Here is a 26,062-nt window from a genome sequence, read left to right on the forward strand (position 1 = left end):
ACCAGGCTATACAGCAATGACATTGGAATGTCGTTCGGACTGGAGAAGTGTAGTCGGATGGTAACAAAGAGAGGGAAGGTAGTCAGAACTGAGTGGATTTAACTACCAGAAGGCAACATTGCAGACATAGAGGACAGTTACAAGTACCTGGGGATCCCGCAGGCAAATGGGAACCATGAAGAGGCCGCTAGAAAAGCTGCAACCACCAAGTACCTGCAGAGGGTCAGGCAAGTCCTGAGGAGTCAGCTGAATGGTAAGAACAAGATCCGGGCTATCAACACGTACGCCCTGCCCGTGATCAGGTACCCTGCTGGGGTAATAGGCTGGCCAAAGGAGGAGATAGAAGCCACTGACATAAAGACAAGAAAGCTCCTTACCATGCATGGAGGGTTTCACCCCAAGTCCAGCACCCTGAGGCTGTACGCTAAGCGGAAGGAAGGGGGCCGGGGACTGGTGAGTGTCAGCACCACAGTCCAGGATGAGACAACGAACATCCAAGAATACATCGGGAAGATGGCCCCAACTGACCGAGTGCTCAATGAATACCTCAGGCAGCAGAAACCCAAGAAAGAGGAGGGAGACGAGGAACCATCATGGAAGGACAGGCCCCTGCACGGTATGTACCACCGGCAGATAGAGGAGGTGGCTGATATCCAGAAATCCTACCAGTGGCTGGACAAAGCTGGACTGAAAGACAGCACAGAGGCACTAATCATGGCAGCACAAGAACAAGCTCTGAGCACAAGATCCATAGAGGCTGGGGTCTATCACACCAGGCAAGACCCCAGGTGCAGGCTGTGTAAAGATGCCCCAGAGACAATCCAGCACATAACAGCAGGGTGCAAGATGCTAGCAGGCAAGGCATACATGGAACGCCATAACCAAGTGGCCGGCATAGTGTACAGGAACATCTGTGCCGAGTATAACCTGGAAGTCCCGAGGTCAAAATGGGAGATGCCCCCAAGGGTGGTGGAGAATGACCGAGCTAAGATCCTGTGGGACTTCCAGATACAGACGGACAAAATGGTGGTGGCTAACCAACCGGACATAGTGGTGGTAGATAAACAGAAGAAGACGGCGGTAGTGATCGATGTAGCGGTTCCCAATGACAGCAATATCAGGAAGAAGGAACACGAGAAGCTGGAGAAATACCAAGGGCTCAGAGAAGAGCTCGAGAGGATGTGGAGGGTGAAGGTAACAGTGGTCCCCGTGGTAATCGGAGCACTAGGTGCGGTGACTCCCAAGCTAGGCGAGTGGCTCCAGCAGATCCCGGGAACAACATCGGAGATCTCTGTCCAGAAGAGCGCAGTCCTGGGAACAGCTAAGATACTGCGCAGGACCCTCAAGCTCCCAGGCCTCTGGTAGAGGACCCGAGCTTGAAGGATAAACCGCCCGCAGGGGCGTGCTGGGTGTTTTTATAAAAAAAAAAAAAAAAAAAAAAAAAACACCCAGCATATATATATATATTTATTTTTTAATTTATTTATTTTTTCCCCATAGGTCAATGCCATGTGCGGGGAATTAATAGGAACATTAATAAAGCCACAGCCAGTTCTCACAAGCAAAAAAACCCCAACCGTTTCCTCGTCCCATCAACTCTCTCTCTGTTGTCTGACTTACTCTCATATCTAATCCATTTATTCATGCTCTGTCTGAGCCAACTCTATGACAAAAGCTCTGGCTGATTTTCAACAGAAAAACACAGAAGTGCTGCCAAATGTTCCACTCCATAACTGACCGTATTAAATGGGATTATGTATGCTGAAATGTCACATGCACAAATGCAACTTACACTCGCTTGCTCTTGTAGCTTCATATCTAATGTTTTCCCCACCCCTTTCTTATTAATGATACGAAGAGCAACTCACAGAATGCCTTCACGCACAAAAAAGGTGACAGACATGAGTTTGTTCACAACTAACTAAATTTACATCTTTGCCAGCCGCTGTAATGAGATTTCCTTCAATCAATTTAAACACCAACGAGGCCTATCAACTTCTGGCTGGTCCACTAGCGAAGTGCGTTCTGCTTTGTAGGCCTTAATTGAAAACAACTCAATTTCTCCGCTCCAATGTGTTTGGTGGTTTCCTAATCACACACATACTTCAACTCTGACTCAGTGGAGCGCCAAAGCCATTTTAATAACCTAAATTTACAACTCTGACCCAATCATTAATTGAGATAAAGTTAGGAGACATGTAGAAATGGCCACTCTTGTAGATGATTGAGTGTGGCCAAAAGAGAGTAAAAGCTGCAGCTGAAATCCCTGCAGAATTAGTCTATCATTTTTTACTATCCTCGTGTTGACATAGTTGAGTAAATACCGAAGTCGCTGGGGGATGTGAACGCTTGGACTATCAATCACTTCTGTGAATTTAACAAGACCAATAGATTTTTTGCCAAGATTAAGTCAGCGGTCTACGATTTGCTCTCTCAGGATGAAAAAAGGACATAATCATAATCACGTGACCTGGAGGGCTAATAGTCTTCACAACAAGCGAGGGGTTTGATTTTTGAGGGAAGTTCAAAAGCCACTTGTTACAAGTTCAAAAAATTGTTAACTCCTATTCCCCTTTTTTCTTAGATGTTGTGCATTGTAAAGACACAGCATAACAAATAAACTCAGTAAAGACCAAAGATATGTACCATTTTACACGTTTATTAGTGACATTAAAGTAATATAACTGTAGACTGGTTGAAATTTCCGTTATTTCCCTTATTCCAGTCTTTATGCAACACTCAAAGTGCTTTCTTAGTACAAGAAGACTCGTTCACCCATTCACACAAGTGCCTTTTTTCTATGGTGAGCTCTTTTAACCTATCATTCAAACACTCACACTCTAGTTTCAGTGTCTTTCTTGAGGATGCTTTGGGACAGGAGGAGAATGGAACCACCACCCTTCTTATTAATAGACAACTTACTTAACTCTTGGACTACAGATGCCACAGCCACATGAATTCTGGATCAAATTTCAAAATGCAGCACTGTTCTTTACTAACAGGGCTTTAACGTAGCCTACATAAAGAGTACTACATGAATAAAGAGATGCTAAAATGGGTGAAGGTAATACAAATAGCACTGTGGTTTCTGATTCTAACAGCTTATTACCCCATTTTCATTTCAACAGCAAAAATCTTGATGAGTTCATATTTATTAAATATGATAATATACATTTTAATAACTAGAATATCCACGTTCCCAGAAAGGATGACCCCACCATCTGTAATAATGATTAGCTAAGCCACAGGAGTGCTGGCATATTAGAGATGAAATCATAAGCCCTTAAGATGCAATGAAGGATCGTTTTGCACAATAACAAATCTGGGAAACGGATACAGGTCTCTGTTTGCTTATAAATGCCTTGGCTGTAATAATTAGTTATTGAATATTTTATGACTCACATTTGTTGACATTTATTTAACTGTTCATTATAAGTACTGAAACTGACAGCAAAAGGCATAGATGCAAAGGCAGATGGAGAGGGTGAACAAAGAGGAAAATAAAATGATGAAAAGAAAGAGAAGACAGTGAGCCAGGAGAGTGAAATGCTTATGAGTAATGGCCTTCATTATCAAGGAGCCAGACAGAAGGGAAATGGAATGATCGCTCCCATCATCCCTGCTTGCTCTCCTTTTCCTCCCTTGCTCTTCTCGCTCTGTTTGTTGGCCATCCAGACTGTATCTCCTCTGGCCAGTTCTCTCTCGTCGCCGTTCCCCCCTTTTACGACCTCCCTCCTCCTCCCGAGACCTACTTCTGTCCAGCTGGAGGAGGTCCCTCATTTGTTACATACAGAAGAGGAGGGGGGGGGGGGGGGGGAAGGGGGGGGGGAAGGGAGCTGGAGTTGGCGAGGAGGCATATGCAAAGTGGAGACTGTATATAGAGCGCAAGTGTAAGGAGAAATTCAGGATGGAGAGGAGGAAGAAAGAGACAGAAAGGCGGAAAATAGTATACTGTAAATGCAATCATACACTGCAGTTAGCAAGAAGAGTATTTAAATCCCTAAGTGTGGTAAACGCAGCAAACAGATGTGTAGCTACAGACCATAGATGTGAAAAAGTAAAACAGTTGTCTCTGGACTTTTTTGGACACATTTGGTTCTCTTTTTTACAGCACCCAGAAAAAATGGATTTTTGATACACCTCATCCATTAAAAAAGATATTAATACATGTGGTTTCCCTCTGAGGAAAAACTAAGAACTGCAAAGACGGCTACTTGTCCATGACATTTATTTAAACTTCCGACCATTCTTTCATGCAAAACTACTTCAGATATCTTGCATGTACTGTGCATTTAAAATCCCTCTATAACATATCATTGAGATTTAGACTTTGCCCTTTTTTCACTAAATCCTTACATAACCCTCCATTGCTTCTGTTTGAGCAAGTCTTTGGTGAACATGTTTATTGTTAAACTGTAGTGTTGCTCTAATGTTTTTTTTTGTTTGTTTTTTTTAACACACAAGCTTTTTCCTGGCACAGTGTCCATGCAGATTAAATTTGTGCTGTCTCTTTGTTAGACACCTGTACTTTGACAACAAAAGCTATGTCTAGTGGCAGATTTATACCTTTTCCTCCACTTATCCAAATCAGGATTGCAGTGGGACTGGAGCTTATCCTGGCTGTCATGCAGGGGGTGCAAGTTGGACAGGGCGAACACGGGGAGACAGAAAAGCATTCACACCTACGGCCAATTTAAAATCACCAATTAGTCTAACAAGCATATGTTTGGACTGTGGGAGGAGGCTGGGATACCCGGAGAGAATGCACAGGGAAAGCATGCAGACTCTGCACAGACTCAGTGTAGGGGAGGAGCCAAGCCTGCTGGTAGATTAACACCAGAACCTTCTTCCTGTGACGAAACAGCGCTAATCAGGCTCAGATCTTGCTAAGAAAATTGGACAAGTTTTGCTCTCGGGACAAAGTTTCCAGGGTGACCAATCTTGGATAGTTGTTTGAAGTCTTGTATGTTAATCTCAAATAACTACTGAATAATTTGAATATTCCTTACCGGACTCATAGGAATTCTGTTTACATCTTGATATGATGACTCCCCAAAGAATCTCTAATCATTGGCACCTGGAATCTGATTTAAATTTTATGAATTTGAAAGTATAACAAATATAAGAGTGTCCTCAGTTTCTTCCATATAACTAATCTGTTCTTTAAGATTTGCTTGAATTATGAAACAAAGTGTAAATTTAATGCATCACTTGTTTCAGAACATTGCTTTTAACAAACAGCCATTGTTTCAAAGAAATGTTGTTCATTCAAATATGGGATATGTTCACCTTTTTTTCAAGTTGTATCAGCCTTTTAATGTAACTGTGTTAGTAGCCTAAAATGTACTACTGTTCTTTTAATCTATAATTTATTTTTATGACTTCATCTTTCAGAAACTGCCACAAGGGCACATAATAAATTCTAATAACTGAGTATGCTATTAGGTGCATTAATTTATTCAGCAACACAAGTTCTGTCTCTATCTGTTCATCATTTTTTGCATAATTTTTTCTTACCCACCCCATACTCTGACTTTCTCTCTCCACTTCTCTATTGATCCTTCTGTTTGTATCCTCGCACAGCATTTGTCCTCCCAGCGTACTTTGTTCTATCATGTCTCTGATCTCCCCACTTCTACTAGCTTCTCACAAATTTTATCCACCCTCCCTTCCCCCTCCTTCTCACATGTTCACTCCCTTCTATCTTTTTTCTGCTTTGACTTCTGTGCACTGAGCTACTTTTTGTCCATATTAGTGCCTGGGTTTTGGTGCGCGTGGACTTGCAAGTATCTGTGCGCGTACGTGCATGCCCTGCCTCTCTGTGAAGCCGAATCGGGGGATTAGCTTAAAGTCAAGGGAGCGTGGGGAATCCTTAAAAATCACTCTTTGTGACCGATAACGCCTCTCTTCCGATCACTGCCTGTGTCTCTGCGCAGCCAGACCCTGCCTGAGATTGATCAATGACGTTACGCCAATTAGCAGTAAAACTCTGGAGGTGGGTGTAAGTGAATGAGTGAATCGATGTTTTATAGGATGCATGTCATGTACTGTATAATCTGTACATGACATGCATACTATAAATATATCACCTGCTGCCCCTCTCTGCTCTGCAGCATTTCCTACCGTATCTTTATCTCATCACAGGACAGCAAACACTCAACCCGTGTCCTGTATGCTCTCCCCTCTGACCGAACAGCTCTGTTTCTCTTCCATTTACTGTACAAATCTAAAAGTTGCTGTAATGTCATCATATAATTGCATATTTATCCTCTCTTTCCAATCCGAAAGACCCTGACAGATCCTTTCCCTGATTCCTTCATGTCTCTTCACACTTCTTATCTTTCATTCTTCTAGTAACAGTGAACCCCATCCCTTTTCCAGAGCAGTTTCTGTTGCATCATTTAGCACCCCTGTGTCTCCCACTGCTATATCTAGCCCTTTGCATTTGTGTGTTTGAGTGTGTCACTGTGATTCTGAAAATGTTTCAGAAGCTTTTGTGAGTGTCTACTTGATTGTTCCTGTGCAAGTAACTTTGTGTGAGTGTGCGAACTGTCAACCTCTGTCAGCTTTGTGAAACTGCCTTTGGTTGTCCTCAGGACACTGAGTGCGTAAATGGCTTGCACTCATGCAAATATGAACAGTCTCTCAGTGGGTGGACAAAGAGCCAGATGGGATTTTCACAAAGCTTTCTATTTAGCATGAGTCAAACATGTGTCTTAGGCAGGGCAACACATCACCGAGTGGCAGGACAAGGACAATGCAGTCTACAGTATTTCTGCCTCGATGCAAAGCCACTCGTACTTATCTCTGTGTGTTTCGGTGTGAACCACTAGCCTTCACCATCAGCACTACGCCAGTGCACCCGACGGGCTCCAAAGTTATGCTTTACATTGGGAAACTCACAATGTGGTCTGGTTTACTGGCTGAGCTACATCCCTGCCCTCATCCATAGCCACATGCTGTGGCTAGTGACCGAAAGTATAAGACTGCAATTACAAGCAGCAGAGACTAGGTTCCACTTAAGAGTGTCTAACGTATCCTTTGCTGGTAGAGCAGGTGATCAGAAGGTGCACAGAGCAGAGATGATTCTCCTTCACACTGAAGGAAGCCAATTTAGGTTCGGGCATCTGTCCAAAATGCTTTCTGCCCACCTCCCAGGTGAGCTTGTTTTAATCATGTCCAACTGGGAGGAGATCCTCTGGCACGCCCATAACATGTTTCTTTGTTGGCTTGGGAATGCCACAGTGTTTCCATATAGGAAGAGATGAGCTTTAGTGGACTCAATAGATGGATGAAACTCTCAATGAAAATACTAACATGCTGGTGATAGGGTGGCAAATTGATTGCCATGTCTTTCATCCTGGCTTACTATGTTACTACACTGACATGAACTAATTACCATTGAAAAGAAAGTACAGATGTGGTTCGCCAGAATTTCGATATTTCACAAACCTCATCAGGATTCATACCCTTAGACCATGAATGTCTGAAAAAAGTTTCATGAAATTCATCTGGATCAAGCTGTGAACTGACTGACAGACCAACTGTGGAATCTGTAGAACCATGCCATTATCCTGTCTAAAAACCTAGCACTTTGAAAGGAGCCTATGATGCACATTGTACAAGTAGTTTGCGTGTGCCTTAATTTATTACAGCAGACCACGATAATCTAAGCAATCTCATACATGTTCATACATGATAGAAGTGAGTACGTAATACAGAAACATATGAAACAACATACATTGGTGCTATTGGCGCAAAAGTGAACACTATTAGATATGTGAGAATAGGGAATATACTCTTTTGTATCAGCTCAGGTCAGAAACTGTCTTCAATAAGGATAGTGGTAAAAATTTTCACTAAGTGGGTTTTTTTTATTTGCCCACCTAGCATAGCGTGAATAAAAGCCTCATTTCCAGTAACTCACTTGGTCCTGCTTTAGAGAAAGGAGACACAGTGGCTTCTATACCTTCCTAGATTGCATTCATTTTATTCCACCTATTCCCCAGTCTCATCTAAAGGTTCACCCACAAGCTGTGAGTCAGACGGCAAAATGAGCCACCCACAAACCCCTCCCTTCACCCCATCTGTCTATCTAAACAGCCAATTCAGGGATGGCACAGAAGGTACGTCAACTACGCAATAACTAATTATTTGGAAAATCTAGTCAGAAGACAGATCTCTGTAAGCCTAAACTTAATAAGGCAAAGGAGTATATAACCTCTGTTTCAACATATGCTTTTGCTGACTCCTGTTGAGCCAGCTGCTACTGTGTGCAGACAATATCTAACTTGTTTACAATATAAATTGAGCTGTTTTCAGTGCAATTGTCTACCCGTTGCAACCTTTTTAATAATCATTTCTTGGTGTCTTTCCTTTGCTTTCATTTTAATAAAATTAAAAAAACTGGAATATAGTGCACCGTGGTAAAAAAAATTACATTTTTGATATAGTTTTTGCATTGAAAATATTTTAATGCTGAGGGCATCTTTTGTAATAATGGCCCCTTTTGTGCATGCATGAACACCAATAAATATCAAAGATTTCTGTCCTCCCACTCTGCTGTCACTATTTTCTGTCTCCACTGACTGAGTGTTTGGATAGCAGTGCACAATGTGTTATATAAGCTTTGTTAAACAGATCAAGAAATTCCCCAGGTCCCACCTTATACAGAAGACAAGCTGTGTTTCACTTAACTGGCTTCCTCATTACAGCTGATGTGTGCACAACCAGTGTAATGGAGCATAATCTAATCATCCTGAGAGAACTGGATACATAGAAAACAATCGACAGTAAAAACGCACCAATATACACCAGTGCTTAAATGTATAGATGTACGAATGGACTCTGAAACACTTTCTGAATGCGCAGGCACTCATTCTCACACGCACACGTATCAGACAGAGCTGGACGGCTCTCCCATTTGTTGAATAATGCATTAAGAGGCTTGTTGCCACAAGGAAATGATAAGCCTTGCTTCTCATGGTATAGAGGAGGTTTAATTATCCGGTGTCTGTGTAATCACATGGAAACAGCTTCCCACTCGTCTTTCATTAGGCCTTTTATAGCCGTTATAGCTGAGTGGGCACTGTTTTATGAATTATTGAACACATTTTGTCGTGCACATGTACATCTTAAGGCCTCAAGGTTGCAAATTTTCTTCAAACCAGTGGTGAGACAGAGCAAATGTCCTCCGCTAGCCTATCTGGTCTCTTTCATTTGAGGAGTAGGAGAAAGGACAGGAGCTGTTGTGTCATGTGCTGGTTTTGGGTAAACACAGACAGAAAGCCTTAAAATAGATTTTTTTTCTCTCTCTTTGTTTAGACTGTCTCTGGTGCTGGACAGATGGGATTTCATTTTGCACAAAGTGATGTGTGAAAGAAAACGATGCTCCGGTTGCTGTGCTTAAATGATACTGCTAAGAGCCGCCAGACACACATTCTGCATCCATCAATCAGCAGTGAAACAACTTCAATATGTAGTTTTTATACCAGTCAGTTCCGCTAAAGCTTTGCTGAGCATAAAAAAAGGGGGGCCTGAAAAAAAAAAAAAACATGATCTGAGACATTTAGGTCACTATAAATTGCATGCTCCTGGGAGTTTATTTCCTGTGCAGTATGTGCTTGCTTGGACTGTACAAGAATAGTTACATCAGAAGGCAGTTCTCACGCCACTCCTGAATTATATAAGTTTTTCTCTGATGGTATCCACCACAGTCTAAGATGAGGCGAGCCAACATTATGTAAATTAAACAATTAGTCTTCCTCTTTCCCACCAGACTAGATCGCTTTAGGTGAAGCTCCCGTTGCTTGTGCACATTCCTTTATCTTGCTGTATGATACGTTGTGTGGATAGGTTCGCTGCACCACACTCTTCTGCATGAGCTTAGACACTGTTTTGAAATTACATACATTTTTGTGACATATTATTTACTTCCAAGTTACAACAAAATTATACTCAAAGAAAAAGTATTTTTTCCAAAAAATTTTACTAAAGCATTTCATTATAATGTAATGTAATATAACACCATGCAAGTGACATGTAACATTATTTACAGCAAAAATGGACCACAGTTGGCATAGTAAGTAGTAAGAATGCTTTATGTTTAAATGCTTCAATCACACAGGTCTAGAGGCTGGTTAGCGATCATGTAGCAACCACTGGTTGGAGAATACACATTTTTCCTCATGACCAGTGGTTCGAGTGGTTGGTGGCAGTTGCTGTGAATTTGATTGTCAAATCCCTCTTCATGCAAGCCTTTCAGAGACCTGCATGCAAGTGTATTCTGTGACAGATTGGTGAGTGGTTACGAGTGGTTAGCCGTCGCAAAATTGAGTGCACAGGGGTATTTGGTGCTACATCAAAACATCCTTGCAATTGCTTTGATTGCTAGCAGGTTGCTAGGGTCGCCTGTAGCTTGCATGGCAGACATAAACTTGGCTGCAAATACCAGCAAACTACTCATCAAGCACTGATGAATGACTGAAAACTCTGATGCAGTCTGGAAATAAAGGTTTCACTTGAAATGTGTTGGTTGCAGTGGTAGGGTACAACTTTTGCTTTGAAAGCAAACATTCCCTATTTCCAGAGAGTGTCGCACTTTCTCGTGCTTCAGTCGCTCACAGTAAAATGGGGAGTATTTGCAGTATTTCATTCAAACTATATACAACTGTGAGCAAATCAATCGCAAGAAGGTTTTCGGTACAGCACTCTTTTTGCAAACAATCACAAGTGTCAACCAGTTACCTACAGCAACCACTTGGGCATTTCTTTGTGAACAGTGACTGCCGGTCGCTAACCTGTCTCAAGGCATGTGTGACTGAGGAATTGCTATTTTATATCCAAAGAAAGAGAAACTTTAAATTTCTGTATAAAAATGTCATTAAAATGAACTGACAAGAGTAAACTGTAACTGACTGACTGCGCTGACCCTAAGGGTACTGCAAAGTGTGTTGACATAGAGGGGGAGGGATCTTAAATTTGTTTTTCTAAGATGCTAAATTGCCCACTGGCCTTTTTAATTCTGAAAAATAAAAATAAAAATATAAGCAAAAACCCTTCAGAGTTATTCACATGCACTGAAAACACTCCTCCGCATTGCCTTTGGTTTGTGTGTGTGGACATCTTCATACCTGGATGCCCTCTGTGCCGGGCTGCTGCAGTAGTTTGACGGTGCGTGTGTGTGCTGTCTTCTGGCCACGGCCGTCGTGCCAGGTCAGGTTGCTGCCTCCGGCGTGACGCGGCAGCTGGTAACTCAGCTCCTCAGCAGACACCGTGTGCTCCAGGGAGGCACGGCAAAAACTGAAGCTGGACGCCGCTGACAAGAGAGCAAAGAAGAAGAACCAGCAAATGAAACAGAAGGAAACAAGCAGAGGAGAAATAATAGCTACTGATAAGCACTCACTTTGTATTTTCTTTACGAAAGGGGTTTTCATAAGGTCCATGGACTAAGAAACAAGAACATCCAAACCTAACAAAAATAAATGATTGATAATCCTCTAGGAGCTTAACAGGAAGCATTCACCCCAGATTACATGCTGTGTGTTCTGATTCTATAACAGCTACAAACAGATGGCTGTTTTGGTGATGGTGGTGGGCAGCAGTGCAACTACAGTGTGATCTCCAATTATGCTGAGTGCATATTCACAGAGGCACCGCATGATTTCTGGAACTGTGTCTCTCTTTCAGATTAGTCCTTGATTATTTAAATCCTACTTCATGAATATTTTATTTTTTTTCTTTTTCTATCTTTACCCCCGTTCCCTGTCAAGACTAAATGCTTGCTATGAGACACTGAAGCAGACAAGTTGTCAGTGCGGGGTCAGAGTATAGTTCTGTGAAGGCCAAAGGGCATCTTCTACAGTTCACATCAAGTTGAATGAGCTATTTTACTGCGGTTAGTCATCTGTAGCCATGGATTTATTTCAAAGCGTAGACATGCAGTCATTGCTCAGTTTACCTAAGCATTGATTTAATGTGATGTAATGCAAATAATAAGAGGCTAGGCGGCAGGAGGCAGTAGAGGGGTAAAAAGGTCAAGAGGGTGTGTAAACAGAAAGAGAACTGATGACAATTAACTGGTTAACATAGTCATTTTGCGGTAATTAAAAAAAAAAAAGTGATTGATAAGAAACCTGCTTATTAGTGGTAAATGAGAAACCTTGTTTACATGCAACCACTGATATTCTGTAAATCATTTATACACTCATTCTTGATTATTTTGGTTCAAACAAAAATGAAATAATATTTACGTTTTGACTGCAAGCTCTTTGCCAGTCGAGTAAGATTTGTTTAATTTCCATTTTGTGGTACACTTATTCAAGTTCTCATGAATGCAAACATCAAATCAGACACTAACATGGTTGCAGCTCGGTGCATTTAGGCAGTGTCAGAATGGGGAAGAAAAGGTGATTTAAGGGACTTTTAACGTGACATAACTGTTTGTAACAGATGTCTGGTCTGAGCATTTAACAAACTGCTGAGCTACTGGGATTTCCCCCCCCCATCTTTACCATCTCTAGAGTTTCCAATGACTGGTCATAAAAAGAGAAGATATCCAGTGAGCTGCAGTTCTCTGAGTGAAAATGCCTTGTTGATGCCAGAGGTCAGGGGAGAATGGTCAGACTGAGCTGATAGCTAGGCAACAGTAACTCAAATAACCACTTGTTACTACCAGGGTATCCAGAAGAGCATCAGAGAATGCATATGTCAAACTTTGAAGCAGATAGTCTACAGGTATGTGTCCATTCCTGTCAGCTAAGAAAAGGAAAGGCTATAATTCACACACGCTCACCAAAATTGAATAACAATGGAATAATTTTGTCTGGTCAGGTGACTCTCGATTTCTGCTGCAACATTTGGGTGGTGGAGTCAGAATTTGATGCCTGGATAGACTAGAAGAAAGCCAATGACTCAATGGCTCACATGGATCCTAAAATGTCTATAACTATACAAGATCAACATGGTCTTTTGAACAAGTCACCATCAAATGTGGGATATACCAGGATGCTCTGTCACGACTGCTGTTTGGCAAACGGCCTAAAAAACACCCTTAGCCAGATCATCAGCCAGACTGGCTACAGGTACCGAATACAGAATGGAGTAAACATTAACCACCTCCTCTACATGGATAACATCATGTATGTTATAAGTTAAAAACGATATAAATTCTAGGACTAGGATCAACGACATCAAAATGCCATTTAGACTGGAGAAGTGTAGCTGGATCGTAACTAAGAGAGGGAAAGTAGTCTGAACTGAGGGGAATGCACTACCAAAAGGCAACACTGCAGACATCAAGGACAGATACAAGTACCTGAGAATCCCACAGACAAATGTGAAGCACTTGAAAAGAGACCACATCTTTGCTGCAACCACCAAATACCTGCAGGGAATAAGGCAAGTCCTGAAGAATCAGCTGAATGGGAAGGACAAGATCTGGGCAATCAATACCTACATCCTACCACTCACCAGATACCCTGCTGGGATAATCAGCTGGCCAAAGGAGGTGATAGAAGCCACCTACATCAAGAGTTTCACCACAAATGCAGCAATCTGTAACTATAAACTAAGTGGAAGGATGGAGGCCGAGGACTAGCGTGTGTCAGATCCACTATCCAGGATGAGACAACGAACATCCATGACTACATTAGAAAGATGGCCACAAGTGATCACATGCTTAGTACATACCATGAGAAAGAATAGGAGCAACATCAGGACCCATTATGGAAAGACAGGTCCCTGCACTGTACATACCACCGGCAGATAGAAGAAGTGGCTGCAGCACAAGTATGAGCTCTAAGCACAAGCTCGATAGAGGCATCAAACACAACCCCAGGTGCAGGCTGTATAAAAATGTCCCTGAGACAATCCAGCACATAACAGCAAGGTGCAAGATGCTAGGAGGCAGGGCATACATGGAACACAATCAAGCGACTGACATAGTATACAGGAACATCTGTGCTGAGTATGGCCTGCAAGTCCACAAAAGGTCAAAATGGCACACACCCATAGGGTTGTTAAGAATGACCAAGCTAGGGTCTTGTGGGACTTCCAGATACAGACACAACTGGTGATGGCTATTCAACTGGAGACAGTAGTGGTGGACAAACACTTCTACTTCAAACCACAAGTTTTATCTGACTATGTGAAAACCGTTAGTGAGATGGAGACAGACTTGCTGATGATAGAAGTAAAAGTGAAATGTGGAATAATAAATGTTGTATTCATTACTTATTGATCTGAAAGTCTCTTTACAAAAGAAGAACAAAAGCACATGCTTTGAGGGAACAACAACAAAAATGCCATCTTCTGTGAATGATTTCTTAAATTCTTTTCCTCATTCGTCCAAACTGAACTGGGCTGAATCTGATCTTTCTGATGTGTTCATCTATCAGTCTACCAATTTTCTACATTTTTTTCTGTCTTTAAGGGACTTTTGACACTTGGTCATCTTGAAAGAAAGAAAGAAAGAAAGAAAGAAAGAAAGAAAGAAAGAAAGAAAGAAAGAAAGAAAGAAAGAAAGAAAGAAAGAAAGAAAGAAAGAAAGAAAGAAAGAAAGAAAGAAAGAAAGAAAGAAAGAAAGAAAGAAAGAAAGAAAGAAAGAAAGAAAGAAAGAAAGAAAGAAAGAAAGAAAGAAAGAAAGAAAGAAAGAAAGAAAGAAAGTTCATTAACTAACAAAGGATTATAATCTTTCCATTTCCATATTAGAATTAAATAAAGGCCTGCTGAGACCTGCTGTATGACAGCTGAAAATGGTGGGAAACAGCTGGTTGCAGCTCCGAGTCGGGAGGGGACACTTTTTTTTCATCCTACACGTCGGTCGAAGTGAGCAGTGGTGAATACAGAATTCACACAGCCATGATGGGAAGACTAACAAAAGGGGGTAGAGATGAAAAAGAAGAAGAAAGACCTGTCAGGAATCACTGATGTGTAGCCTTTTCTGCTTCTCTCCCTTCGTGTACGGTTTTCTCCCTCTGCACTCTTGTCTTGCACTTCACTCCTGCTTTCCCCATTTCTGTATGCTGCCACTTTTGTGTCTTCTTAAGCAGTATCTTCCTTGTTTCCCATCTTTCTTTTTCTCACTCACTCTCTTTCAGCTTTCTGGTTGTCAGCTCTTTGGGGTTGTCAGGAAAAACCAGGCCCAAACCTGATGTAATTACTGCCAGTCAGGGGGAGGAGACAGGAGGAAGAAACATGGGAAGCTAAGTGCCTCACAACCCTAAAGACCTGCCAATCTCACAAAAAGAGGCAAGAGAAAGTGCACAAGCAAGAGCAAGACAGAAAACAAAGTGAGGCGGGAGAGCCAAGCTGCAAATTAGCATCAGATTCATGCAAACCGATCAAACTTTATAAAGGTGAAAGAGCTCCAGAAGAAGGCAGGGAGACACATTAATAGACCACAGAACAACTTAATTTTACAAGCTGTTAAAGAGCAAGCTTTCAAGGTATAAGATGTAGCAGACATCACTTTTAACAGGATCGTGACTTCCCTCTGCCACTGAAATCCCACCTTTGCCACATTGCCAGGCCTCACCATTTCCGTTACGTACAAATGAAGACAAACTGCTCATTCTGTGGTTTAATGGACTTTGTAGGCTCTCCCTCCTGGGACAGGATACTGCAGAGAATTTAAGATGAGGCAAAGATGATTAAATATCCATACCTTTCAACTGACATCGCTTTTGAAATGACATTGCACCATATCCCTCTACTGCTTGCTTTTAGGGACGCAAAGCTTTAAGACCATGCACGTGCACTATCATCTATCTGTGTTAAAGCCCTTCAGATCTTTATGATCTGGGGTGATTACCACCCTTACCATTAAAAAAAAGGTGTTATCAGTAACCTTTACTTGTCTGTCTCAGCTTGAATTTGATCTGACTCGACAACCGCACTATCTCCACTGTCCTATTTGTCACTATCTGGTGTTGCATTATCTCTCGCTGCCCTTGCTGGTGACTTTTTTTCACTTCCAGCCGAGGGAGTGTTGAGAAGACAACTAATGATGGAGGGTGGATGGTGGGAGGCAGAATGGAAAGACAAAAGCAAGATATGTGTCTTGTGGGTAGCTGAAAAAGAAGATATACAGTGATGGAGTGTAATTTAAGTCTGTACCTCCAGCTTCACATACTGAGAAAAAAGGTATGTGTATAGTGAAGGTGCCAAAATCAAGGGCAAAGTGTCGGACAGGTGTGTGCGTCTGTTGTGTATGTGTGTGTGTAGAGGACAGGTAGGTCAATATGACTCAGCCCAGTGAAGTGTAACCTCATATCACCTCCTCTTGACGGAGCAGCATATCTGCTGTGAGAGTGGCTGCTAACTCTCAGAGGTATTTCCTTTTGAAAAGGTAATTAAGCTGTTAGGTACAGCACCCAGGAAGGTCGTTCCAAGCCAAATCCCTCAGTAGATTAACATGGCGTCACCGAACATTGCTCATTTGACTCTAAAAAAGAGCATCTAAATGAGTCCATGTAGACTCTTTTGCTGTGTAGGCTTTTTGTTGAAGTTTGATTTCTGCATAACCTTGGCTTCAACTTTAGGATGCATCTGAATATGTGTTTGCTTCATCCTTATGCATGGAGGATGAGGCAAGTGATCCGGTTATCCACCTTATTTCAGGCATCACAGAGACGGTGCCACGGTGTATTTGAGCAGCATGATATTGGCATCGAGTACCTCCCCACCAAACACCTTTTAGTCAACTTCAAGATAAAATTTCTATTTGCAGTCCAAGTTTTATATAAAAGAGGAAAGGAAAAAAAATCACAGTTACCCTCATTTCTCTGTAATCTTCAAGCGGGTGAAACTCTATCACACAGTGATTTCATGCCTGTATAACACATTAAACTTGGACTCCTAAATACAGCATTCAGCAGACCAATGCTGCCAACACGTTTACCGATGATCCCAATTTGCTGGTCCTATAGCATGTTAGAGGTAAAGCATGGGGCTATTTACATCTCATCCATTCCACCAGACCCAGTTTTAACCCCAGGAATGAGCCATGAAATTACTTCATTTGAACGAGCAGGAGGGGGGGGGGAGAAGAAGAATCTGGTCGCAGCTTTAAAAATAAATATAAAACCCAGGACCCCAGGGTTTTTCCCATGATGCACTGCAGTCTATTATCCGCTGTGACACGAGACATTGTCACAGAGGCTAGGGCTGAGGTTTACTTTTCACAAGCGATCAGTGTCAGGGGAACACACAAACAGAGAATTGGTAGTAAACAATGGACATCCACGACACAGGCTCCAAGTCCCGTCATCAACTCTGATCAGGGCACAGACGAGAGAAATGCCAACTTAATCTGTGTGTCTGATTGTGGGTGTTAGTAAATGCCAGCATACTCACACATACATACATTAATGGGCCTCACAATGCCAGGATGCATACTCATATATTCACACATCTGTACAATCCCCTGTCTGTATTTGTTTAAGCCAGAGGATCTGAGTCAAGCTGCAGAGAGGCTGTATATATGAGGCTGGATTCTGGATTCAAACTGCAGGGCAGTTATGGCTTACAGTGCACAGTGCAGCTAAGAACGCAGCTGGAGTTGCCATTTCTGTTATGATTTTGCCAGTGAGAGCTTGCACTACCCTGAGAGCACCTAACAGAGAATAACAAAAGCTGGTATAGGAAATGCCAGGCCAACCTTGGTCTCCTCTTTGCAAGCAGTGGTGTGAGAGAGAAAAAAAAAGCTCTGTAATGGTCCCGCATTAAGGACAAAATGACTTTTATTCTCTAACTCTAGCCACCACCACACTCTCACAGAGACAGACAGAACTATTGATTATCCATCACTGTTTCAGAGAACATACAATTACAGATCACTTTAGATAAAACAGGCACAGACACAGACCACCTAACTCCTCCAATCGAGGTCACTGGCTGTCATATCCACTCCTGTTCAAAGGAACTTCCTACATGTTTCACACAAGAGGAAGAAAACGAAGGACTACTAGGAAGAGGAGACAGGATATAAGGGTCTGACACGGTCATGCTCTCTTAAGTGGATGACGAAAAGTAACCCAGAGTATAGGGAGAAATAGAACGTCAGGGAACTAGGCGAAATGGCAATTTACAAATGAAAGAGAATAGATGGAAAATGAAGCTTTAGAGAAGAGCATTAAAATTAATTGCACCAGGAAACGAAGGGGGGGGCGAAGAATGAAGGTGTGAACTGCTAAGAAGATGAGTTTGTGGAGATCATGCATGTCTATTGTTTTCTCCCCTTCACAGCCAAGCTCCTGTATGATGACATGGGAGGACAGATTAGATCTCACTGACAATCAATAATCCAGAGTGAATGTCAGAGGCAGAGGGAGGATGAGGAAGGACAAGGGGGAGGAGATGAGCTTGAATAATAGAATTTGAGTTGTGACCAGGGCTGAGCAAACCAGGGAACAGACAAGATGCTTTGTTATAAACAATTTTATAGTAACTACACCCTGAAATGAAACTTAAAACTTGACTTTGGCAATGCATAACTATTCTGGTACCCGTGTGTTTCATTGCAAAGTGATGAAAGGAGCAAAAAACAGCAGCCTGAAAACAAGGATGCTGCATAACGTCAAAACTAGCTCAACACTCAACACAAATGTGTATGAATTTGTTTTCTGTGTATAAAGAAATGTAGTTAAAATCATCAAACTGCCTATTTTGAATCTTTAATTCTTTTACTGTTTTCACATTGTTGCAAACTCAGGTCTCTTAATTGTTTCTGGTTAAAAATCTTTGCTGTGCCATCATCACCGCCTCCACCTTCAAATGTGGAAACACTCATGTGTTGTTTCTGTAAACACACCTTTATTATTGCTTTGAGAGTACATTAGGGCTACCACGATTAGTCGACTAGTCACGATTACGTCGACTATCAAAATCGTCGACGACTGATTTAATAGTCGACGCGTCGTTTGAAGCTTTGTAAGATCACAAAAGACGCAGGAATGAGTAGTAGGATTTAAGAGTGTAATAACGGACTGAAACAGAAGAGGGCAGCACTGCATGGATGCCAGCTGCCGTTAAACCCTGAAGAAGAAGAAGCTGCGTCCCAGAATTCATAGCGCAGCCCAGCTCAATTTCCAACAACGGCGGCAGCTAGTTAGTTTTAAAATTACTCTTATTATTCTTTTCTGGGTCACAAAATAAACGTAGCTGTGTAAACCTCAAATATTTGCTCAGTTTATCAAGATGCCACATATTTTCAAAAGCGCGCCGACGTTTTCGGAGACGTCTGTTACCCACTAGCTCGATAGCTAGCTAGGCTCACTAGAGCCCGTGAGAACACCGGACTCCCGGCAAATCGTTTTCAAACCCACCGCCTTCTTTCGCTACTCAGGTTAAACATACATAAGTCACTTAGATAACTTAAAATGTTATTGTTTGGCTTTTTTTTGTATTTTATTTGTTCCTGAGTAAATCGGTTTGGCTGAGATTAAAGTTATAGTTTTTACACAGCTGAATAAACGTCAAGCAGACAGCTGATTATCAGAAGTGTGAGATGCTCGAGAATTTACTCCGGAGTCCTGTTATATTTTAGATAGCAAGGAGTTTATTAAACTTCACCGAAACAATCTGTAAAATTCATTAAAATTTAATAAACTATCATCTTGTCTTTATTTTTAGTTAGCACATACCTTAAACACTTAAAGCTGTAAGCTAATGATAGTTATATATGAGCAGATGCTGCTGGTGCAATATGCTGTACGTTTTACGTCCAATGGATGATGATCTGATTAGTCGACTAATCGCAAAAATAATCGGTGACTAGTCGACTATCAAAATAATCGTTTGTGGCAGCCCTAGAGTACATTATGACGTATTATGTCGTTGAGGTAAGAGGGCTTGTTGTATGGGTCTCATTTCAAGCCCCGTATTTTTACACTTGACTCCGCCGTGGTGCAGTAGCTTTGGATCGTTCACACTTTAAAAATAATCCTCATTTATCTGATACTGACCTTTCTGCAAACCTGTGGCTCATCATCATGCTGTGGCCCCACAGCATATCCACTCTCTCTGACATCATACAAATCCAAGAGTTGAAAAATAAACTTAACCCAAGAATAAGAAACAGTCTGAATCCTGGCCTGACCTCTTTATTTCAAACTTTGACCATATGTAGTTCCCTTTACATTATAAAATGGAAAAGATCCTAACATAAAGGCAACTACAGTAAGACTGTAGCAAGCGGGTTGGTTGTAGTAATTAACTACAGAAAATTATCCTCTGAGTCATTAGCCATTTTCAGTGAAAAACTCAGTGTACATTAACCGCCTTGCACCAAATGCCAGATGGCAAGTAACAAAAGGGTGTGATATTAATAGTATACAGCATTCATACATCATCACGCTTGTGTGAGTGTGGATTGGTCAGAACTGGCTGACAGAGACCTGGCTGGCATGTGAGGACACTACCCAGCAACTGAAATCACATTACCATGTGAATGTTTCAAATACTGAAAGTAAAGACATTGTAGATCTAGTACTACTTCACCTATACGGCCTACATATATGTACCGTTTACTGTATGACACTTTGGCAGTCTGCAGTAGGCATCCACTTACATAATGAATCCATAGAGTAATCATTACAATGAATCAGTGATTTTCCATTAAAGCCTCAAGTGTCACACGGCAACCAGTATCAGTGTTTATGTACATGTTTGTAAAATATTATTTAACAAGAACTACAGAGGTAACACAGATCAATCTGCCTATTCACAACTACTCAACTGCTATCATTCACAATGTGTGAAAAGCTTTGACAAATGTAATCAAATTAGCCTCATTAGGACTTAGAAATTAATCAAGGGAAATTAGACAAGGCATGAAAATTTACTTGAGGTGCTCAGACCGAGCAAAGCATGGTATACATTTTCAAATACTCGTGACAGTGGCAGTGGTATCCCCAGGCAGATGTTATAATATTATAACTCAAACATGCAGAACTGTCCATCCAGAATTGTGCACTTTGCTGATTTAATTCCATGTTTAGAATTCACTTTTTCAGATGTTTCAGAGAGAGACCGTTTGTCAAACGTGCCGTCCTCCTCTACGCCACAGGAAATAATCCAAAATAATGATGGAAATGAAATGACATAACGTCTCTGCTAAGAACAAAATTGGCTTCTTAAACATGCGGTGTTTGTTTACAGCTGTTCCCCTGAGTGGCAAAACATCCTCAGTGAGTGGATTAATGGATGCTTGGGTGCAAAATATCAAAGCTCTGAAAAACTCAATTTCCTCCTCAACTTACAACCATGTCCTCGATAAAGCCAGCAGGAAATTAGTCATTTAACAGGTTATCGCAAAACAATAGCAGCATTCATCTCAATGTCAAAATATTATCTTTTCATTTAAAGAGCAGTTTAAGCCTATCACTGGAACCAAGAGCTATAAGCCAGATGGCGTGCTAATGAACTCTAAAGTGGTTCAAGCAATGAGACTAATAGGTTTTCTCGTTATTATTGTTTTGTTTTTTCCTCTAAATTGAAATTAAAGAAGCAATTTGAAAAAGCAAAATGCAGTATGGTAGTAGTTCCCAGTTCACACATACCTTCAGTGATAGCCTGAAAGGCTGTCCGGCAGGAATTTGCTAAACTTTGTCTGCTGATCATAGAGAAATCCTCTCTTCATACTATTACACGATAACTCCATATGGAGGTGGTGATCATCCACAAGGGTTAAAAGCTCCTGGAGTGATGCAAGGGAGTCTGTGCACAAGCTGCCACTCATAAACACACACACAGTGGCCTACAGTGGTGAGTATGAGCCGCACTTATTTGTGATTGTCATGTGGTCTGTAAATCAATGCAGTGCACTCACACTGCGGTCTGGGTTCAGTACTCAATATGTTATTGAGTGTCCTTAAAGCTTTACTGTCACACAAACCCCGCTTTTGCTTATGTATGTCAGCACTCATGAAGCCTTCGCCACATATTAGAGAGGAAACATCGGAGCATAGCGTGGCCATAATAACCATTCAATAACACACAATGTACACACACACCCACTCACACACACACACACACACACACACACACACACACTATTCTGCATAAATAAACACAAAGGTTATTGAACACCAGAGGATTTGCAAACAAAGAGGTGAATAAATGACCATTGTGAGCATTAGTTGATAATCTGCTCTACACCATCCCTGAATCCATACAAAGACGCCAGGATGAGGGGATAAAAGATGATAAAGAGGAGGGGGGAGTAGGCTTATCAAAAGAGTGGAGAGCTGGTGTGGGGGGGGAAAAGAGATAAAAGTTAATGCTCTGCAGAAGCTAAGAGGTAAACAGAGAAAGACAAAAGAGCACAGTGAGGCGAAAAGGAAAATGTGCCAATGAATCTGGAGCTGAGATAGATGGGTCGAGACTGAAGGCTCCAGACAGGGAGTTAGTTTGCAAGCAGCATGAATGATTAGAAACTCAGCAATAGAGGCGGTGATAGTGTTAACACTTCTGTCTGCCAACTGAAATATAACTCAGCGCTTTGAAGTTTTAAAAGTTTGTTGCAATGCTCATGTGATGCGATCCAGGAGGCTTCTTCTAATCTTTCCTGGAGGGAGGGAGGGAGGGAGGGAGGGAGGGAGGGAGGGAGAGAGAGAGAAAAAGAAAGAAAGAAAGAAAGAAAGAAAGAAAGAAAGAAAGAAAGAAAGAAAGAAAGAAAGAAAGAAAGAAAGAAAGAAAGAAAGAAAGAAAGAAAGAACCAACCAACCAACCAACCAACCAACCAACCAACCAACCAACCAACCAACCAACCAACCAACCAACCAACCAACCAACCAACCAACCAACCAACCACTGGCAAAAACAATCAGACACAGCCATGAAATTACTCTCCTCTTTTTTTATCTGTGCATTAGTAGTGAGACACAGAGCATGTAAACCTTTGCCCGCTTTCTTCATCCTTTTAAAGTGTGCCATTTGAGTTTTAAAAAGACGCAACAAAACCAAGGTTTTCGTCAGCAGCCGCAGCAGGTGTCTTCTGCGTGAACGTGAGCTGTCTGCCTGCGCCATCCTGTACGGATAGCTTGGCAGAAGCCCTCGCGGAGCTTGCTTGATTTCAGTATAGCAGCATGACAAATTAGCTCACACCTGGGGGCACTCGCCCATTCTCTGGTCTCTGTCGGTCCTTGTAGTCCCACCTGTCTCTGTAAGTCTCTGTACCATGTTGAGCTGATTGGGGGTCTGTCTCTCGCAGCCTAATTGCCATGTTATCAGCTCCACTCCGGCACTGCCACTTCGCCCAGGCCTTTCAGTCAGGTGGACATGCCAATTACTGCTCTTCTACACACACACACACACACACACACACACACACACACACTTGTTCTTGCTCACTCAAATAGCTTCCGCAGCAGCTGATACATAGCGGGTAGTTTGGAATAAAAAAAGGGGAAAGGAATCAAATCTCTGCACCACCTCTATGTACACATGCAGAAAAATACACACACCAAATCTAATAAAGTCTCAGCAGGAGTTTCTTGTCGGGGCCAAAGATCCCCGGGGTACCTTTCTACTTTCTCTCCTCTTAATCCTTTACTCCAAAACACACACTTTGTACCTATTTCATTTCTTGCCTTCCCTTCTTCTTATGGGCATTATTCAGCAGTTTGAAATTGCATGCATTCTCTTAGTTTCCTTTCTAGGAATGAATTGACATCAGTGTCATGTCTAGAGATTGGCAGTAGATGGAAATGTCTCTCTCCATCTCCTACTAGCAGCTCTAAAAGGTCCAAAACCAAAATGTCAAAATAAAAGCAAAGTCGTGGAGTTGCACTTCAATTTTCAGACTGTGTATTATAACGCATAATAAACAGTCCCTGTTTTATGGCATTTGGATTAGTGGTTCTATGTAGTCTTGCTGACAAATAAACACACACATACACACACACACACACACTCAAACTGCAATTATCACATATGCATTGGTGGAGGAAATAAAACTGTCAAGGTTCAAGCCTGTGCTGAAAATCCTCATTTACCGTCACCCTCCCTGAAACTGAGAAACAGAAGCACATGGATAATATTTATATTGCATTTCATAGAGAGGCAGTGTAATTGAATGGGCTGAAATCCACAGCTACAATAGTAATAATATCTTGAGAAGAAACCAAATTCTCTGCTGTCGTGCTCTGTGTTGTTAGTGTTGCAGAATTGCCTCAGTGTCAAGCCAAGTACAGGCCGTAATGCACAACATCTGCCTAGAATTCAGTATTCTTTTCATTTCACCTGCCCCATAGATGAGGGTGCCTTTGCCTGCCTACACAACCTGCACTATGCACGGTTCTTTTGATGCATTTTCCTTTGGTTTGTTTCACTTATAACATTGAGCTCATACTAGTGCATCTCAAAGAGGTAGAATATCATGAAAAATGTATTCTGTTTTTGTAATTTCATTTAAAACAGTAAATTATTCTGTATTCAAGTGAAGTAACATATCAAGTGAAATATTCTCTCTTTTTTAAAAAAGAAATTGTTGATTATGGCATATAACTAATAAATAAGGGACCAATCAGCCAAGAATGTACAGGCACAGGTGTAATCTTCAAAAAATGGGTTTTATTATACCCCAAAAAAGACGTTACTACAAAAATTTACAGTAATGGAAACAAACTATTTTAAGGACTAAGTGGGCCCATAAAAGATGTCAAACAAAGAAAACAAGAAAACAAAATTCTACTCAAAAAATACTTAGCAACTTATATAGTAACTGAATAAACCATTTTAAACATCAAAGGGAAAAACCACAGACACAATAGCTAAACACATTGCAAGAGGACACCCCATTCTCCTGTGTGGTCACCAGATGGTTAAGTCCATTTGTTGGCCTCTGCACTTAAACCAGCTCTGCCCTCAGCTTCCTCTTTTACTTAAACCAGGAAGGACTGGAGCAGCAGCCAGGCAACTCAAACATATACCCATAGTATCCTGACAAAAGCAAACCAAATTGTGCACCATCATTTGAATTATTGCATACAGTTGTCATGTATTGAAACAAACTAACCAGATTAAAACCTTGTGCTGTATAGCTTCAGTGGCTTTAAATTAGCGTCATGCAAAAGTGAGATAGAAAGGTAAATATGAATATTACCAGAGTACTTCAATCACACTAATGGAAATCACCAAATTCAAATTTCAAATTCAAATTTTATTTGTCACGTACACAGTCATACACAGTACGATATGTAGTGAAATGCTTGGACAACTGCTCGTGACCTAAAGAAAACAAAAAAGGCTATGAATAAGATAGGAAATAAATATGAAAAATTAAAAAGGGTAAATTTAACTAGGAAGGAATAAAATATAAATTAAGGTTAAAAATGAAATAACTGTACAACACAAATTAGAATGAAGGGTAAATTTAACTGGGAGAATAAGATAAAATATATAAATTAAAGTTGAAAATAAAATAACTGTACAACAAAATACACAATATAGAACTATATAAGAATGTATGAAGAAATATAAATAAATATATACACAATAACAGCAGCGTGATTTAAGTAATGAAGTGAAACAATGTCCAGAATGTCCAGTGTGTGTAAGAACTGCATGTGTGGGTCAGTACTGTGTGGTGGTGTGATTGAAAGACCGTATCGCCTGCGGGAAGAAGCTCCTCCTCAGTCTCTCTGTGTTGGTCTTCAGGGAGCAGAATCGCTTTCCTGACCTCAACAGAGAGAACAGTCTGTTGTTGGGATGGCTGAGGTCCTTCACGATCTTCCTGGCCTTGGTCCGGCACCGCCTGCTGTAGATTGAGTGCAGGTCAGGGAGCTCGGAGTGGATGGTGCGCTCAGCTGACCGCACAACCCTCTGTAGAGCTCGTCTGTCCTGCATGGTGCTGTTCCCGAACCAGGTTAAGATGTTTCCCGTCAGGATGCTCTCTATGGTGCAGGAGTAAAAGTTCCTGAGCACCTTGGAGGGCAGTTGGAAGTCTCTCAAGCGTCTGAGGTGGTAGAGACGCTGACGGGCCTTTTCACCACGGTGTTGATGTGACAGGACCATGACAGGTCCTGCGTGATGTGAACTCCGAGGTATTTGAAGCTGTCCA

At 41.5% G+C, this 26,062-nt stretch overlaps 1 protein-coding gene across 3 annotated transcripts in view; it reads right to left on the minus strand.

The window, feature by feature from the left end:
* samd10b (sterile alpha motif domain containing 10b) overlaps nt 1-26,062 on the minus strand; it is a 61,469-nt gene that overhangs the window by 20,695 nt on the left and 14,712 nt on the right. Inside the window, exons 1-2 of one of the 3 annotated variants that reach the window (XM_026153892.2) lie at nt 21,561-21,751; nt 11,133-11,317 (exon numbers count right to left, since the gene is read on the minus strand). In XM_026153892.2, coding sequence (XP_026009677.1) covers nt 11,133-11,317; nt 21,561-21,621 — 246 coding nt within the window. In that variant the 5' untranslated portion in view covers nt 21,622-21,751. Of the gene's footprint in view, nt 1-11,132; nt 11,318-11,404; nt 11,778-21,560; nt 21,752-26,062 lie in introns of those variants that run through there. The other 2 variants (XM_026153893.2, XM_026153894.2) reach the window with 2 other exon arrangements.

Source organism: Astatotilapia calliptera, chromosome 20 (genome assembly GCF_964374335.1).
Source record: "Astatotilapia calliptera chromosome 20, fAstCal68.1, whole genome shotgun sequence".
Taxonomy (NCBI): Eukaryota; Metazoa; Chordata; class Actinopteri; order Cichliformes; family Cichlidae; genus Astatotilapia; species Astatotilapia calliptera.